Source organism: Dendropsophus ebraccatus, chromosome 11 (assembly GCF_027789765.1).
Source record: "Dendropsophus ebraccatus isolate aDenEbr1 chromosome 11, aDenEbr1.pat, whole genome shotgun sequence".
Taxonomy (NCBI): domain Eukaryota; kingdom Metazoa; phylum Chordata; class Amphibia; order Anura; family Hylidae; genus Dendropsophus; species Dendropsophus ebraccatus.
The window spans coordinates 47,034,997-47,055,027 of NC_091464.1; the positions used below are offsets into that span (position 1 = coordinate 47,034,997).

Genomic DNA, 20,031 nt, shown 5'->3' on the forward strand with positions numbered 1-20,031 from the left:
CTCTCACCTCAGCTGCTCCTAGAATTAGCAAGTCTAATAGTAATGAGGTAATAAGATGACGACATGTCGCCCCGGAGAGCTGCTATGTCGCGATAGTCCGGGCGCCACATGCACACGACATAGCCCTCTGTGGTGACGCGCGATCTGTCGCTTCCTTTCAGTCTCTCTCACCTTCAGGCGCGATTATCGTACACTTCCAGTGTGATTATAGTATATAGTGTATACCAGACTATAGGACGGAGCCGGTGATCAATAACCGTGTGTGGTAACACGTGACCTGACAAACCACCGCCGTGTGTGAGGCGACACCGCGCCGTGTGTACGAGGCTCAGCTGACGCTAGAGCGTTATATGCGGCCGCATATACAGTCACTTATAACGTGACTTAAAAAATAAAAAAAAGTCAAAGCTTTAGATAAAAGTAAGTTTCCGTGAGGAAAAGCCGCCGCTCCGGTGAGGTGATACGGCGGGAGACGAGCCGGGGACAGTGGGCCGGCGGGGCCGGGACTCCAGAGCTGAAGGGCCGCCTAGCGAGAGAGCAGCAGGCGGGAGAGCCGGAGCCAGGTCCCCCGGTAAAATGGGCGGTGTGTGAGTGAGGAGAAGCCGGGCAGGCCCCGCTCCGTGCCGGCAGAGCAGAGGGGGAGGGTGGGTGTGTTAGTCCGCTCCGTGTTTTGCTCTTGCTCCCTCCCTCCTTTCCTTTCCCCCTCCTCCGCCGCTTGCTCCTGAACTCCAGCCCCCTCTCTATCAGCCTCTCACTCCGTCTCAATATGTCTCAAGATGGCGGCCAATGCGGGATCGATGTTTCAATATTGGAAGCGCTTTGATTTACAGCAGCTGCAGGTCAGCTCCGTTTTCTTCCTTCCTCTCCTCCGCCACCCTCTCCCGCTCCCTCCCCGCCTCCCGGCCGTCCGCTCCGCTCTTCCGTGCACCGTCCCCGAGCCGGACAAAACCGCCGCCTTCCCGGCCGCTCTCATTGATAACGTTTTATCAGAAATTGATCCTCTTTGTTCAATTCATCGATCAGCCAAGATGGCGCCGGCTGTGTGGCGCCGCTCTTCTCCTCTTCCTGCTGCCTCTGCCGGCTCTGGTGTGCCCGTACCGGGACGCCTCTGCCCGCTCTCCAGCCTTTCATTTCTTTCGCTTCTTCTTTCAGCTTCTCCCAAGTTTATTTTTTTTTATTGGACTTTTTTTTCGCTTCTTTTATTGAACTTGCCTCCTCCGCCGGTTGTTGTGCGGATGATGCTGGTGGCGCTGTGGTGCCAGGCTGCGCGCCCCCTCCTCTCTCCATACACTCACACACGGCGCTTCCCTCCTCACTGCTCTCCTCAGCGCTCTCCTCTCCCTGCCGCTCCATGGGAAAACTTTTCTTTTATATAAAATATACAAAACCCTTCTTCATCCTCTTCTTCTTCTTCATCCTCTTCTCGCTCCTGCTCGCCTCGCTCCCCCGTACCTGCTCCTTATGGAACTTTACAGTTGCCCGTTTTGTGTTGCCTGTAGGTTGTGTGCCGTGTGTGCCCGTTATGTTATTGATACATCGCTGTATTATTGATCCGTGTCTGTTGTATTGGTGGGAGGATAGCAGGACGGGCGCAGATATATGCTTTGTGACCAAAATTCACTTAGGATTGATCTATTGATCCAGTCTCGAGTGAGTGGGTTTTTATTGCTATTATTTATTAGTAGTAATAATCATCATTGATTTATTATATGCTTTGTCTTCTTATATAGAAAAAAATTTATATATTTATTTTTATTAATCCTTATGTTCTATATGGGTCATATCTGTAACCTGAATGGACGGCTATAGTCTCTTGTGGTAGAATTTTAACTCTCTTCTTTCGTTATGTATGAAATGGATTATTTGTGAATACTAAGTCACCATCTTATTTATTGAGTCTCTGGGTTATTTAGACTTGTGTATTTTTTATTTATTTTATTTACATCCTCTATCCTTCCCGTTCTGGTTTCTCTTGTTTTTGTGGTGTTCGCTGTCGTGACGTCGTCGTTCCTGTTTGTGATTGATGTTGTTTTTTTGTTATACCTCCATGCTGACTGGGGTGTTAGTTTATTCTGTATGTTCTGTCCATATGGTACTGTAAATAGGTGGTGACCCAGTTTAGAAAGCGGATGGTTCTTAGTCTGGCCAAGAATTTAACCCTTAGGGTATGAAAGAGTTAGCCTACGGTATAATTTTTCTCCATGGGATCCTGTGGCCTTCAAACCCCCTTTCGTGGTTTTCCAGTTTCTGCTTGATCGGCTATAACCCAAACTGCAATTGCTCTCAAGATGTATTCATCACAAAAATGTATTTTACATAAAATTAATTAAAAATATGAGACTATAGGTTGTTTTTTTTTGTTTTTTGTTTTTTTTTCCGTTCCTTTGAGTGGAGCACGTTTTGCATAGATTTGCATGTCATTATAATGCATCAAAAGTGTATCTGTAACACTTTCATGTGCCTGGCAGAGCGGAGACGTGTTGGTGGGGATTTCAGTAAAGTTGTGTGTATTTGTATTTTTTTTTTATTTGTATTTTACCCCCCTTCTAGTAGCTTGCTTGCTTGCTTATTGTGCCTGTCAGTAACCATAGAAAAGGCTCAGTCTCAGAGTAGAGATCTTTGCTATGGAGTCATGGTTAAGATCAATAGACATTCACGTGAACTTACAGGGGGCAGTAAAAATATTCTTGATTGCCTGTATAGATTTTCGTGCCTCTAAAGCCTCCGTATTGAACAGCTACATGCCAGCTTTTAGAAGCAAGGGCTGGTTTGCTCATGTTGATATTGTCTGTGCGTGCGTGTAAGAAAGCACAACTTTTACTATGCTCTTTCTTAGTTCACTTATCTTTTTAAGAATATATTTTTGAGGTATGGAACTTGTGAACTGAAGTTTAAGTACATTTCCATGGATATGTTACACAAAGTAAAATTGCTATTGTACCATGGCCTGGTAGATTTCTTCTCCTTAGTAACAAAGGGAACCAGACATAAATTATGCATTCTTTAAATTGCAGATTATTTCTGCCGTGAGGTGGGTGGGATAAAGGCACAAAATGTAACTGTGTAGACTCGACCAAATAAAAATGCCTTAAAATAAAACTTAGTTGACCTCAGTAACGTAAAGGTGTGAGGATTAAAGTGAGCGATGTACAAACCAGGGATCTCGACATAATTTTTTGGTAAAGTCAGAGACTATTATTTTAAGGACGCCTCAAAAATTGTGCTTTGTGCACAGAACAAAGATCATTGTTTTCTCTTTTGTTAAAATGAAAGTCATTAATCATGGTCTGAATGTACAAGGTGGAAGGTCCTTGGATTCAGATGATCACGTTGGTCTGCACGGTTTGTGGAAAGAAAAAAAAAAAAAAGGCAATCAAACAGCACTCCAAGAAAGGATCAAAAGTTCAGAACACTTTGCCATCAATTCATTACAGTTCAGCAAATTAAACCCAAATTACAGAGTTCTGAATATTCAAACACTTTTTTTTCCCTATGAACAAAGATTAGCTTTGTTTCCCTTCTGTCAAGAATATAGTGATAGCGGTGGGTTTAGCGGTAGTAATTTCCTTTCTGTAAATATTGTCTGAATGGTTTTACAAGAAGAAAGGCTTTATCAAATGTGTTATGTTCACTCTATATAATAGATCCTTGGAGTACCTGGTGGAATACTTCACAATCAGATCCAGATGCTGATTTCCCAGATTGCTGGCTATTACATTTCTGTAAATGTGTGAGGAGGTTTCCTCTCATTGGTGCTATTTTTGGAAGATTAATATAGTGTGTATGTATATATAATATTTGCATTTCTTTATTAAATGCCGGCATGTTGGACTTTACAATTTTTTTTTATTTTTAGTTCAGTCGATTTAAGGTGAATTCACACACGTCAGGTTTCTTCTAGAAAGGGTTATGAACCAGTTTCATACATTTGAATGGGATTATTCTTACATGAAGCACATGCATTTCTGCAAGAGATGGATGGGACTGTTGCAGAAATCTCTGCTATAGTTCTTGGGTGTATCAATATACCTTAGCATCTCAATGCCACTTGCAGACATAGGCTGGGTTCAGTGGAAATATCTTCTCATTGACCCACTCCTGGTTCGACTGAAAGTAATGACCAAAATACTATATGGGAACTCTAGTGCATGCTTTTGCACTTGCTGCAGATTTTTTTTCAGTGGGGTTTTAGCTAAAAATTCTACAGTGGGATGCAGAGGCAGGCTAAAAAAAACAATATTTTGAGCGTATGGCCACACACAGAAGAGAATCCACAGTGTTTGTGTAGTGGTTCAGCAGCAGAATCTGCACCAAATCTGGATGATTTTTTTTTTTTGGGGGGGGGGGGAGGGGATGTTAAAATTCTACAGATAAGTGTACATTTTGCAAAAAAATTTTATGTGCATTTCGGCAGCATGTGGTAGAAATTTTGCGGCAGATCCATCTTGTGTGGCCGTAATCTTACAAAACTCATCCATTTGCTGCTCAAACTTTCTGCAGGGAAATTGTCCTGCGGAACAGATTTTGAATGCATGTCAGTCTCTGTCACTTTTATGGAATTCGAAAGTGGATTAATTAATGCCAAAAAGGGGTCTTAAAACCATGTAATTTTTTTATATTTTTGGGGGGAGGCACAGTGTGCACAATTTTGGGAATTGGCTTGCATATTGATTGTGGATTTGTTGTGGAAGTTCGCCCCCCCCCCCTTGCCCCCACGAAATTGATGAACCCTAATGACTGCCCACACAGACTAGTCTCTGGACAGGTTGGTTAGGGAGCTGCAGGTAATTTGAGATCCTCAGCAGCCCTGCATGAAGTAACTGTGGGAAGGAAGTCCTAAACAAGCATTTCCAGCTTCTGAAACTTTTTCAGTTTTTGTGAATTGTTATAAAATTATCAATATAAAAAGGTGAACTTATTGGAGACGGTGACTCTATGCTGGCAGAGAAGTATTTTGTGATGGTATGACGTCCGTATGTATGTCATGAACCTTTACATCACAGGTGTCAAACTTGTGGCCCTCCAGCTGTTGCAAAACTACAATACCCATCACACATTTATGGTATGTTCACAGTCTGTAAAACAGGCAGAATTCCGTGGCTGGGGCTCCGTCGCAGAATCCTGCCTGCCTCAGTGTGTCAATGGGATGCCTCGTGTGCCTCCGCTAAAAGAATTGACATGTGGTGCGCAAGGCACCCCATTGACATACTGGGGCAAGCAGGATTCTGTGACGGAGCCCCAGCCACGGAATTCCGCCTGTTTTACTCACTGTGAACATACCCTTGCAGCTAAAGCATTAGCTATCCGGGCATCAAGAGACTTTTAGTTTTAGAACAGCTGGAGGGGGTCATGAGTTTAACACCCCTGCTTTAAATAGTCAAACAAGACTTAGGTTATGTTCACACTATGTAAAAACAACGGCTGCATTTCATAACATTGGCTGGTGTGCAAAATTTTGTTTTACATAGTGTGAACCTTATGGTGCGTTTACACAGACAGATTTATCTGACAATTTTTCAAACCAAAGCCAGAAACAGACTATAAACAGAGAACAAGTCATAAAGGAAAGACTGAGATTTCCCCTCTTTTTAAATCATTCCTGGCTTTGGCTCTAAAATCTATCAGATAAATTCTCTTTGCAAACACACCATTAGGCTACATTCACACATCTCTGAAGTTTTTCAGGGCCGTATATTTTGGCTGCAGTTTTTTGTCTGTGATCTTCAATAATGTGTCCATACTCATCTGCATTTTTTTGCGGATCCGTAAAAGTGTCAAAACGATGACACTTGCTGGAATTACAGATTCATGTTTTTTGGGAACGTTAAGCAATAGACTTTTTATTGGTGAGTCCGTGCCGCAATTACAGTCTGTACTAGAGCTTGTCAGTAATTTTTTTTCAGATTATTAATCTATAAAACGACGGACAGTGTGAACAGCCCAATAGGCACTAAATTAGTCCATAATTGCGGACCTGTAATTATGGACAAAAGTCTGAAACGGGTGAGTGTAGCTTTAAACTACAGGATCTGCTCACATGCACTGTTGATAGTGGATCCTCATGGAGTACCCCAAGTAACCTGCCTAAGAAAACAGCAAATACTGCTTGTTACAATTGTTTGCATGTGGAAGATTTGTTGCAGACAACTCTGTGACTGTCCTAAAGCAGAATGAAGTTTGTTTTCTGAGCAATCACATGTTGCAGAAACAAGCTCCTGTATAAATCCTTCATAAAACATTTGCCACATTTTTACCATCTTGCTTTGAGTAATAGTGACACAACTCTGTAGCTATAGGGCAAAGAAAACCAAAACAAGTGTGACGTGGGGGGAAAGGTTATTTCACTCACTTATTGGAAAATCTTATTGCTGTAGATAAAAAGTAGACACATGAACCTGTTAATAATAAAATATAAGTTTGCTTTCGTAACTAGTTCACAACAGATTTGTTTGGTTTGGCTATGGAACAATGAAACGATTGGCAGGCTGGCAATCGGCAACACCTTTGAGGTATCTGGGCTGCTATATGTCTCCAGTACTGGAGGCAGCCATGATTCTTCTCTCTGCCCCCTCTTTACAGGCCTCAGCCAATGACGAGAGACATTGTGTACACAGCAACCAGTCTTTAGCTTACAGTGACATTACACACCTAGGTGTTAGGCTGACTGAAGTCATCAAAGTCCATTATCATAACCTGCATGCAGACGTAGGAGGGTCTGTATATTGCAGCCATTACTGAGCACGTATTAAGTCTTTTGATCTAGAAGACAAGCGCTACTTACATCTGATAAATAAAATAAGACTCATTATATTATTTATTAAGGTTTGATCTCCCAAACTTATTCTAAAGGTTTGAGAGTCTTTCTAGTGTGACTGTGTCAGATGGTGCAGCCGGATAATGTTTACCTGGCTTGCCAAACATGCATATCAATGTCACTAGTTCCCTGAAGCACTTTCCAGTGTGTGTGATGCGGTGGGTGGGCGCTGCTCTGCTGAAAGACTTGGTTGTCAGTTTGTGAATGGAGCGAGAACAGAGAGGCTTTAATATTATACTTGCATGTGTGCGTATACGTATGAAGTACAACGTGTAGAGAAGGAGTGTGGGGCACGGGAAAGTATAAGCTAGTGGGAAGGCTGAAGTGTATTAACTCCTGCAGCGTTCGTCTGTCACTACGTGGGAATGAAATAAACAAATCTAGGATTTTTGCAGACTTCGTTCTAGTTGCTTCGAATTACATATTAGAAGAGATCCTAAAACTCAAATATTCAGATGAATTATAGATACTTACTTGCTCATGCATCATATACTGTTTTTTGGTACTGTGTTAAGGCACTATAATCCCTATAGCTCAGGGGTGGGGAACCTTTTCCATGTCGAGGGCTGGTCGGGCATTATTAAAATCATTTGAGGGCCCCTTACCAAGGCAAAGTATTGTTCCCATAGTGCGCAATGAAATGACGTCATCGTGAGCGGCCCGCAGGAGACGGAAGACGTGCGCCGCTCTAGTGGGGAAGGAGCCGGCACAGACAGCATCCTCCTGGCAGCTATCGCAGACACCGGAGGATGCTGTGTGCAGCGGCTTCTTCCCCTCCAGTGCGGCGCGCGGGCTGCATCTGGAGGTCTCGGGCCGGATGCAGCCCGCGGGCCGGAGATTCCCCACCCCTGTTATAGCTGATTATTATGGCTACACTGTGTGCACTTTGGTTAAACTACAAGTAAAAAATTTTGCTGCTGCCCATGTTTCATTTGCTGTCAAACACATAGGTAGGAATAAACACATAAGCCGTTACTGGTTTTCTAGTAGACATGCCTTAATTTTAACTTGACCACAAATCGTATATTTTTAAAATGACTCCGCAATCGTTGAATAGCTTTACTACATAAACTTCTTAAAAAGCTTATGGAATAGTACAAAGTACCTGCATTTTATATTCACTGAGTTAGCATAGCTTGTTTTAGCATTGAGCATACACTGAACATCCAGAATAACAGAAGAGAAAATGTCAGGTCCATGGTGCGTCTTACATCGGCTCCAGGACCAGACAGGGGAGAAGAACAGCCTACTGACACTGTTGCTAGCACTATGCTGCAAGGAGCTCTTGAACTTCTGAACAGTGTGCGCCATGTGCAAGTGACTGATACCCAGTCAGGGGAGTGGACACTTCTAACCAAGCTAACCATGCGCACACACACACCCCACCTAGTGCGTGCAGGGCTTATCATAGACCAGTGACTTGCAGCAATGCATAGGAGAACAGCATCAAAATACTGTCGTCCTCGCCTGTCAGATCTCCGGGCCAATGTGAGGAGCACCAGGGAGCTTACGCGCTCATTAACATAAAACTCAAGACCCTTTTCAGATAGTAGTAAAACAGCCACAGTGTGGTTTCCTTAAAGGGGTATTCCACTCAAAGATTGCTTTTCATATGTTGCTGCCCATGGTGAGATTAACAATTCCTTCTATACTTATTACCTATTCAGTTTTCTTCCCTCAGTTCTGAGCTGCTGATTTCTGCTGAAGACACAAAAAATTGTGACTTTTTCTCTCCATCCACCTCTCCTCCCCCTTCCCTTCAGCTGATGTAAACCTTGCAGGCTTTATCTTACGCATTGTAGCTTCTTTGCAATGCCAGGAGAATTAATCTGAGGTAGAGTTGCTAATGAACTCACTGTGACTAACCCTCCCAGCATTACAAAGTTGCAGATACGGACTTGTTTACCTTTGGTGTCTGAAAGGTGGGGGGAGGAGGGGGAGACAGAGAGAAAAGCTCACACAGATTTTTGTGTCTTCAGCAGAAAGCAGCAGCTCAGAACTGGGGGAAGGAGAATGAATAGATAACAAGTATGGGCTGAATTGTAGTCTCACCATGTGCAGCAATATCTGAAAAGTTATGCTTGAGTGGAATACCCCTTTAAGCCCAACTTAGATACCCATAGTGGTTCAATGTTGTGTCTATACTAGAGAACCCAAAATTGCGTCTGTGTTAAGGTGGGTTCACACTGCGTTTTTGCAATCCGTTTAACAGATACGTTTTTTATAACGGACAAACAAATAGTGTCAGCAACGTTTTTGTGTCCGTAAAAAAAAAACTGATCTGTTTTGGTCCCTTTTTTTATTATTTTTTTATAATAGTCAATGGAATTTTTTATAATAGTCAATGGAAAAATGGAACTCCAAGTAGAGATAAAAAAAGAGCCTTCTGCAGAAGCAAATAGCATTACTTATCTGTCTATCCCAGTTTTGAAACTACCAAAAATCCATTTGTTTTGGGGGGATTTGTTCTGTATTGTGTGCCTGTACTTCCTGGTTGAGCAGTTGTACACAGGACTACAGGTTCTAGAATGCAATGCTTTTCCTCAGTTGTTCATCACAGTCCTGCACCCTGCACATTCCCCACCCAAATCTGTTGCAGAACATCTAGACTGTGTTCACACATTGCAGTTTTATTTTGTTACTGAATTATTTGCAGTACTTTATCATTTAATTGTGGTCCCACCCGCACAGCACACTGTTACTACCTGTAACACCGCACAGCACACTGTATTCTCTACCTGTAACACCTCACAGCACGCTGTATTCTCTACCTGTAACACCACACAGCACACTGTATTCTCTACCTGTAACACCACACAGTACACTGTATTCTCTACCTGTAACACCACACAGTACACTGTATTCTCTACCTGTAACACCACACAGCACACTGTATTCTCTACCTGTAACACCACACAGTACACTGTATTCTCTACCTGTAACACCACACAGTACGCTGTATTCTCTACCTGTAACACCACACAGCACGCTGTATTCTCTACCTGTAACACCACACAGCACACTGTATTCTCTACCTGTAACACCACACAGCACGCTGTATTCTCTACCTGTAACACCACACAGCACGCTGTATTCTCTACCTGTAACACCACACAGTACACTGTATTCTCTACCTGTAACACCACACAGCACGCTGTATTCTCTACCTGTAACACCACACAGCACGCTGTATTCTCTACCTGTAACACCACACAGCACGCTGTATTCTCTACCTGTAACACCACACAGCACGCTGTATTCTCTACCTGTAACACCACACAGCACGCTGTATTCTCTACCTGTAACACCACACAGCACGCTGTATTCTCTACCTGTAACACTGATATTGGAATAAAGTTTAGAACTTTTAAAATTTAATTTATTTTATTTTTTTTCATTTCCACGCACATATTATGATCAAGCATCTTTTATCTTTGAAGTTGAGCCCCACAATAAGGAGTTTATCCGATATTATCTTACATGGGATATACTGTTTATGCCTCGTTTTTCCTTCAGGTGGGAGTGGCAGTGCCGGCTCTGATCCTGTGCCGTTTAGCATCATTTAATTGTGTTACTGCATCATTTTTGTGCAGACGCCGCAGTACTGCAATGAAGCTCCAACATGTGTGAACACAGGCCTAATTTCATTGCAGATTTTTGCACAATCAATAAAGTTGCAGCAGCTGCTTCTGGCCGGTCAGAGAAGGTGAATCACTCAGGGGATTGGGGGATCCAGCCGCGCCTCCTGTGACAGCACGCCCTGCCCCCTGTTTGCATCATCAGCAAGGTGGGAGATCAGTGGGAGCAGGAGACAATGTGGATTGGCACAGAGGCCTTTTTTCTTAACTTCCTGGATATTAATCAGCTAACACTGGCAGAACCGTACAGATACAGTAATACATTGTATAGATACATCTATTTAACTTTTTTTTAATAGAAAACAAGTTTTCCTTATGTGGAGTTCCCCTTTAAGCTTACTGAAACAAGGAATGGAGCTAACACTGGAATATAATGAATTTACAACCTTATCTGCATTTTGCACCCAGTGGTTTTGGTAAAATTACTGACCAAAATATTGCTCAAAATACTGTGTATGTACCATGGTTGTATGTTTTTCTGTATGACATGCAATCGGGGAAAAGGTTAGGTTTGAGTTGTCTGTTCTATATTAGTAAAGTGAATTGCTTATAAGGATCTTTTTGTATATTTGGAATATAGTAGACAAAAATTTATAGTTCAGCAGTTGTATAGTGTTCTGAGGGAGCTGTTAGGTTCTCATAGGAGTTTAGGTATAGCAGAGATGATGCAAAGCAGGATTGGTCTCACCTGCTGCTAATGTGCTGCATATTGGGAGGGGGATGTCTATGGTAACAGCAGCTTTCTATAGCATGAAATTGCGTTTGTCTTTCTAGACGCTGGCAGACTAGTATCTGGTTTGATGAGACCCCCTATCTGCTGTTGTGTACAGGAGCAGAAACATTGGTGTCACATATGAGCATGGACTACCTGCACCTCTAACTTGTGACAATGCTGGACATAAACAACAACATAGAATATTAGCACCCGTTGCACACTCGCTTATAATGCCCTGTATTGCATCACCGGCGGGGATCCAGGATATTTATTACCTACTCCTTACAGCATGGACCGGGCATACCATCCCATATGCGGCTAACAGCTGATTACTGCCTAAGTACTCCCTCTTTACATCACGTGTTTCACTATCTTGGACACTTTTTTTAGACTTGGGTAAATGTTATTTTATTGGGAACACTCCTAAGTATTTCCCAGTGAGTACTTTTGGGATTACCTTTTCATTCTTCTTTTCTGGGGTCGATGTCTGCATTTCTCATCTTGTTATGTGAGAACATGTGTTGAGAAATGGTTATATAGTGAGGGGTTGGATGGGGGTGTGCCTACCTAGCTCCGTATTATGAGTCATTGATTTATTGAATATCCTGTTAATTTATATCAGTTTAATTATGTATGATGCACCCTCATATGTGATGAACACTTATATGTGCAGCTTTTTCTGGTGGGTAATACCAACAACCACACTTATGTGGTTGCCTGATGAGACTGATATATATGAGCAGGGGGAAGGCGTCGGAACTGTTGTCTTTGTTTGTATCCTGGAATTACTGCTGCCATAGTAGAGTAGTGAACTTATCATTTATCATTGCCGTCCTTTTACACTCTGTGATATCTACAACACAGTAGGTGGTAAATTGACCCAAGTACCTAGTAGTGATTATTCCGCAGACTACTGGTGGTGTCGATATTTTTGTATATACTGTACTTGTTTTGCACATTCTATATGTACTTTTTCTTTTGTTTTTTTTCTTCCTGGGCACTTGTAGAAGAGACAGGGAAAGAAACTACTACCAATTGGAACTAGTAAGCCCCTCCCCATCCCCTCCATTTGTACCTATCTTTGATAAGGCCCTTGGTGGTACCATTATGGTACGTTAGATGTGCACTTTTGGGGTGTAACTGTAAGTGTTATTATTGGATTTTTAATCACTACAATAAGTTATATTTTATTTTACCTTGGATAACCAACTGTGGTCTAATCTGCTGGTGAATTGAATATATTGTATGACTTTAGGTCACAGACTCTTCAATATTCCGTAAGTGGCAAACAACCTGAATTTTAGGCGCATATTTGTGGCAGTTAGGCTGGGTTCACACTGACGTTTTTCTCTCCGCCACAGTTCCGTTTATCTATTCCGTTTTTAAACAACATAAACGGAATCTGATGTATCCGTCCAACACCCCATTTATTTCTATGTATTTTTATTGTGCTCCGTTTGTCATATTTGTGCTCCTTTTGCATGTGTTTCGTCAGGGTTCCGTTTTTGTGAAGGGGAAAAAAAGTCCTGCATGCAGCTTTTTTCCCTCCGTTTTAAAAAACAGAACACGAACCTATTTCGGACATTAAACCTCCCCTATTGTTTAGTTATTGGCAAAACCATCATGCTTCTGTGGACAACACCGATCAATGGTCTTTCATATGGCATAACATTAAAGGGGAACTATCAGCCCCGCGATGCACTCCCTCTTTACTTTCTGCCTGTGCCATAGACTCCATTCTATGCTCGAGCAGATTCCGCCGTCTGCCCAAAGAATTGACATGTAGCTGGGTTCAGCGCAGGGAAACTTCTCCCAGTTCCCAAGGACTGGATCCAGCTTTTCCAGGCACGGAGTTCAACAGCAGCTTTGTTTGTACTGTAAATTCCCTCATCTCTATCCACCACTATAAATGGGAAGAGCTGGACGCTAGAGGTGAACAAACCTGCACGCTCTGCATTTGATTACTGAAGTTTACAGATTTTATTACTGAAGTTAGATGCAGTCTTAAAGTTGCCTGAAAAACATGGATGCAACCATTAAAACATTCTGAAGCCAGTTGATTTAAAAGAAAACGATTTTTGCTGGCTATCCCCTTTAATAATATACCAACACTACTGTTCCTGGAATATATGGCAGGGCTCTAGATGGCGACCAAAATGGTCGCCAATGCGACTGATATCTTGCAAATGGCGCCCAGTTCCCAAGGACTGGATCCAGCTTTTCCAGGCACACTGAGTGGCATGGAGTTCAACAGCAGCTTTGTTTGTACTGTAAATTCCCTCATCTCTATTCACCACTATAAATGGGAAGAGCTGGACGCTAGAGGTGAACAAACCTGCACGCTCTGCATTTGATTACTGAAGTTTACAGATTTTATTACTGAAGTTAGATGCAGTCTTAAGGTTGCCTGAAAAACATGGATGCAACCATTGGCTATATCCATGTTTTCCAGGACTCCCCAGGGCTGCATCCATCTTCAACCACCGGTAATCAATTGCAGAGTGTTCGGGTTCGCTCATTTCTAGTGGACACGTGCTTAGGCTGGGTTCACATCTGAGCTGTTGGCTTCATTTGGGGCCACTGTTGCAGATTCCATTCAGGAGGAGTAAGTGGAACTGGATGCATAACTGACATCAACAGATCCTGAGAGACCCTGTTGGCTTTAATGGGGGTTTGGGTGGTTTCCATCTGGTTCTGTCATTTTGCAGAGTTCTAATGGGACAGAATACTTAATACAGAGATATTTGTTCCATTATTTAAATACAGAATCTGTAAATAAGACCCTGAATGGAAACTGACGCTCTCTCCTGAGCATGCAGAGGTGATCCCTGATGTGGTAAAACAGATGCCTATAAAGCTGCAGCTTCATCTTTGCTTCTGAGGAGATGTTAGGCAAGTGCAGTAGCAGTCTTCTCCTCTGTCATCCAAGAAGCTTCAGAGACCTTTGGCTCATTACATCAGGGATCCTTCTACATAGTCTGTCTACCTCTTCACATTTACTGGGGTGAACACAGTAAAATCTTTTTCTTTCAAACCAACTGGTTTCAGAAAGTTATATAGATTTGTAATTTACTTCTGTTTAAAAATCTCAAGTCTTCCCATACTCATGAGCTGCTGTATGTCCTGCAGGAGATGTTATTTCTTTTCAATCTGACACAGAGCTCTCTGCTGCCATTTCTGTCCCAGACAGGAACTGTGCAGAGCAGTAGAAGTTTTCTATGGGAATTTTCTGTTGCTCTGGACAGTTCCTGACATGGACAGAGGTGGCAGCAGAGAGCACTGTCTCAGACTGAAAAGAAAACATTTCCTGCATTACATACAGCAGCTGATAAGTTATGGAAGACTTGTAATAGAAGTAAATTACATATCTGTAAAACATTCTGAAACCAGTTGATTTAAAAGAAAATGATTTTTGCTGGCTATCCCCTTTAATAATATACGAACACTACTGTTCCTGGAATATATGGTGATATGAGCATTCTCTTATATTTGCTATGGGTGTGAGTTTCACAACCACCACAGGTTGGGGTTAGCTGCTGAATAGTCTGGTTAAACTGGAAGCCATTTAATTCAATAGTACTTGTCTCATTTAATACTTTACACTTAAAGAGAATGTACCATCGAAAGACTGGTGCTGGCGCCACTGATTCTAATGGAGCTGTTTCACAGAGGGGAGGGGGTTTCGTCATACTGAGGATGGGCGGGCCGGTTACCAGGAAATGACCAGCTCCCTGCACTGGCGCCAGCCTACTGCTGTAAAAATGGTAAAGCAATGTACCTGATAGTACATTCATTGGAATACTTTCTGCTTTTTCTAAGTTTAGCGTGTTTTATAAAATAAAATATCAAATTATGGGTTTGAGGTAAAAAAAAACAAAACCTGAAGACCTCCGAGAAGAATTTAGTAAATGAAGAAAAGCCGTTCTTAGATGAGGTGGTTTGGTGTCCCCTTCATATTGACCCTTAGTGGTAACTAAGGACAGGAGTCCGTGTTCAGTGTTCCACCCAGCAATAGAACTTTTTCTTTTTAGATTTGTAAATAACAGTGGAAAATTCCTGCAGACATGTGGATAATATCCACATCATAAATCTGCTTACACTATTGCATTAAAATTCTGATGGAAATTTTTCCATTCGATTGGTTAAATAAAATTAAAACCGCAGTGTATTGGGAATCCTGCAAATGTGAATATCTGTAATGTGTCCTAAAATCCTGAACATATACCATTTTTTTGGACAGAAAAAGGATACTTTTTGGTCTATGACCGCCTCCCCCAGGTAAACACCTAGCATTTAATGGGCACTGTCATGAAATGTTTTGCAATGTCAGAGATGTCAAAAGTTTTGGTCAGGAGAAGTCCTCACATTCACTACCAGCTCAATGTCTCTTTCTGACCACATATATTTGATCGGCCGCATAAACCTACGTTATGTGGCTACCCAGGTCAGATAAAACAGAGTCAGGAGAGACTGCATTGCATGGACTTCCCCTGGCTCGTTGAACGTTCAGACCACGACTGATCAAAACTTTTGAAATGTCAAAAGTTTTTTTTTTTTTAATGGCAGATGCTCTTTATTTTTTCTCATCTGTCAAATTTTGACCATAAAATTATTTTAAAAGAATATTGGTTTTTAATCAGTTTTTCGGCCATTTTACAGACCATAACTGACCAAAATACTGTGTATACACTTAGCCAAAGTCTGTTTTTAGGATGCTTTCATATCTTGAGTGTGAATTTTATCATAGGAACAAAAGATAGAATTGACGGTGTTCCGGATTTGTCACACTATTTAAAAGTGTACCTAAACCTACAGACAACTTGTTAGATTTCACAGAGACTTGTCAGAAGTTGTGATCATTGGTGCTCCAGTGGCTGAGAACCTAACCACTCGCTAGAACAAATAATATTTTTATTTATGTAGCACTAAACGTATTTCACAGCACTGGGCATAGTTACATAGACAAAATTGGACATTACAGAGAGAGACATTGTAACCATCAAGTCAGGCATGAGGAATAAAGTATCTTCTTACAATCTATGAGGGTCCAAGGGGTACTTATTCTCCTTATTCCATCATAAAAATGTGTGGAGACTAACAGACCATTTATACTCCACTGAGAATCTTTTCTTCCCAGAATTCCCAGTGGAGCAGAAATGGCCTGTAAGCCTCTCTTTATGAAGGACTCTGCTTAAGAATTAGTAACCCTTGGACCCATGTCAGTAGGCTTCTCACTAGCCAGCCCATACTCTGCTCTGCACTGAAGAGGGGCAACAACCCCAAAACAGCTGTTTGCAGATGGGAAATCTTTCCTTTTGGAGAGATTGTTTGGCTTGGCATAATATCCCCAGACTGAGACTGGACTTGAAGGGACATCTCTTTGCCTTTTCCTATAATCTTTTTGGAATAAGTTGGAGGCAGAGGAGAGGGACAGAAGTGCTTGCCTGAGTACTGTGTCCCTCCTTTTCCGCTTAGCCTTCCTAAGTAAGCAGAGTAGTCTCAAAACTTTCACAAAGCTCTCCCAAGAAATCTGAGCAGGAATGAAGGGAGACGGCACTCAGCGAGTTCTTCTCTCACTTTGTACTAGTGATTGGTTGGGGGTCTTAGCAGTTGGACACCCACTGATTACAACTTCTAGCATCTCTATGATGTGTCAGAAGTTGCCTGAAAGTTTAGGTATACTTTAATTGGAAGAATAGTCCTTCATACTGTGCTATTTTTCCTAAAAAACAAGACAGTTTATTATGAAGACTCTGAGCCCCCAAAGCAGATGTGAACAGTGCCTTGTGTTTATACTTCTGTTCTGGAATTAAATGTACAGTTGAACTTTATAAAACGGGCCAGACGATGCTCTTAATATATAAGGCCTCCAAGAAAACGAGCATTTTCAATTCCTCCTTTACCCTAATACAGCTCCCATGGGCATGTGCTTTACAGAGGTTTGGGGAGGTAAAGATCTGCCTGCACCTTTGTGGGGACTCTCAGACCTGCTGGGCTGCAATATGGAAATCAGATCCGGAAGATAACCGGGTTCTAGCCGGCAGCTCATTTGTTAATTATAACACTTAATAATATGACACAGTTTTTGTTGAACTGAAAAATAAAGTGAATTTATATATATATAAAAAGTGCTGAATATTAATACCCCGCCGCTCCGATTGCCACCCCACTGCCGCTCCGATTGCCACCCCATCGCCGAGCGGCTGGACTATCGTGCGACAACTGTTTACATGGAACGATCGGCGAATTTTTTACGAACGACCATTTGATAACATGTTGAAAGATCAAAATGAACGATTTCTCGTTCGTCGTTTGATCGTTCGCTTCGTTTACACGCACGAATATTGTTCGAATTCGATCGTTATCGCGCAAATTCGCACAATAATCGTTACGTGTAAACGCAGCATTATACTTTATCATTAGCGATAAACCAACTGATCCCAATCACTTGCCATTTGAATCCCACAGCCTGGAAAACATGGATACAGCCAAAGGCTATACCCATGTTTTAAGACTGCCTCAGGGCTGCATCCATCTTTCCCATTTAGCGGGCTTCTTATGCAAAGCGATCAGTTTCAGGGGATCCCGAATCTTTCCCCTCATACCAATAAAAGTTCTGGACAAATTCACACATAGTGAATATATTCTGGTTCCAAATCTACAACAAAATCTGTATGTGCATATTTGCTACTAGTATAGATCAGTGACACTTGGTGTGATGGTCTGGGAGGTGCACAGATAATAGCAGTACTGATTAAAGATGAGCAAATTTACATTACTAATAAAGCAAAGTGCTTTGTTTGCTCGGCACATGGCTTATACATTGGCTCCCTTTGATTTGCATGCTGCTCCTTGCCAGGAAAGGCTGGATTCAGCCCTAGGGAATCTTCCAGTTTCCCAGGACTGGATCTAGCTTTTCCAGGCCCCTGGGTGGCACAGGCAAAAAGTGCTTTGCTTTGTATGTAATTTAAATTCACTAATCTCTAGTACTGGTCCATGTACCTTCCTGATAGGATGCCTTAGGAGTGTAACATTCTGCCTTAAACAGGATGTATTGTATAAGGCTACATTCACACACCAGATCAGATAATCGCTAGCTGAGGCAGGTCACTGTTATTGCCAGTGATTGGCTGAGTGGGAGTTTACTATGTGTTGAGTGGAGAACCAGAATCATTTGGTGGCAGGTGAGTACTTTAAAAAAAAAAAATCATCTTTTATATCATGAGCTCTTAAGAATAAAATGAATACTCCAAACTGCTGTTTAAATATTATAGGGTTCTGTTCAGACGGGCACCTGTTCTCTCAGGTCAAGCACTGCTTTCCGTGTTCGTGAAAAAAAAAACCTTAAGTAGGATCCATAACGGTGAACTGATTGGTCATGAATCCTATAAAAATGCAATCTATGATGCCAGTGTGGCCTTACCTGATTGCTGTCTGGGTCTCATGAATCAGAGCTGTCATCTTTCAGATTTGCAGTGAAGTTTAGAAAATGAGATTTGGTTTGTTTCTATGTATAAGAAGACTTTGTCTTCATGGCAGCTTTTTGATATATGAGGCCCTACCTGCAAGAGCGTGCATATGTTTCAGGCAGCATACTGGCAACGTGTATAGACTTTATTACATGTATAGAATAACTGCCCAGTACATATATACAATCTGTTCAGATCTCTTCAGTCAACTTTCTTGTGTACTGAAATATAAAAAAACAATTGGAAACTACATTTAGAAGTAGGTGTTTAAAAAAAACTAAATTCACTTGTAGTCATTTATGTATATTTTAGATTTTCATTAGTGTCACTGTTATTTGTAGAGGTAAATAGAAGAGCCCGGCACTCACCAGTATGTTTGCTTATTTATTCAAGTGCAGTAAGCATCAATGTTACAGACAGGACAAGTTTCAGCTAAGCATGCCCTTCATCAGCTAGGCCCTATTACACCAACAGATATCTGACAGATTTTTTTGAGCCAAAGCCAGGAATGGACTATGAACAGAGAACAGGTCATAAAGGAAAGACTGAGATTCCTCCTCTTTTAAATGCATTCCTGGATTTGGCTTAAGAAAAAAATCTGTCAGGACCTTAGGGTCCTATTACACTGAGCGATTTTTAACGATAAACAATGGCAAACTAGATTGTTTATCGTTAACCTGAAATCGTTCCCCATATTACACAAAACGATAATCGTTAATTACGATCGTTACTATGATTGTTATTGCAATCGTTACTATGATCTTTTATTCCTTCTGATGTGAGAAAAACAATGGACAATGTGCAATTACACTGAACGATTAGTGAAAAAACGCGGAACTTGAACGAACATGGAATTACAGCGAACCATTAACGATAATTTTAGGTTCAGATCTAAAACGATTAACGACATACGAACAATTTTTTGATCTTTGCCTGCAATTACACAGAACGATTATCGTTTAAATTCTAACGATTTTACGATTTTTCGCACGATAATCGTCCTGTGTAATAGAGTCCTTAGACTTAGCTGATAAAGGCCATGCTTGGCTGAAACGCGTCCTGTCCTGTATCATTGATGCTTACTGCACTTGAATAAATAAGCAAACCTTCTGGTGAGTGCTGGGCTCTTCTATTTACCTGTTGCTGGATTTACCCACCAGGTGCGCCACCCCACCGCTGGAGTGCCGTCTTCTCTACTTACTCTACTATCATTTGTAGAAACTTTTGACATGTTTTGAAAAGTTTTGATCGGTCTGGGATTCAGTTTTCAGACCCATCCTGATAGGGAGAATGAGCTGGAGGGGACAGCATTGCAGCGCATCCTCTCCCCGCTCTCTGTTAGAAAAAAGAGTTGACCTTGTAGTGGATCTCTATGGAGCCCTAATCCTTTTTTTC

General features: G+C 41.8%; 1 protein-coding gene across 3 annotated transcripts in view; it reads left to right on the forward strand.

Moving 5' to 3' along the window:
- Positions 1 to 681: 681 nt before the first annotated feature.
- The window catches only part of CUX1 (cut like homeobox 1), a 267,930-nt gene continuing 248,580 nt past the window's right edge, over positions 682 to 20,031 (forward strand). Inside the window, exon 1 of one of the 3 annotated variants that reach the window (XM_069945829.1) lies at positions 682 to 839. In XM_069945829.1, the coding sequence (XP_069801930.1) occupies positions 777 to 839 (63 nt within the window). In that variant the 5' untranslated portion in view covers positions 682 to 776. Of the gene's footprint in view, positions 840 to 1,336; positions 1,496 to 20,031 lie in introns of those variants that run through there. The other 2 variants (XM_069945827.1, XM_069945826.1) reach the window with 2 other exon arrangements.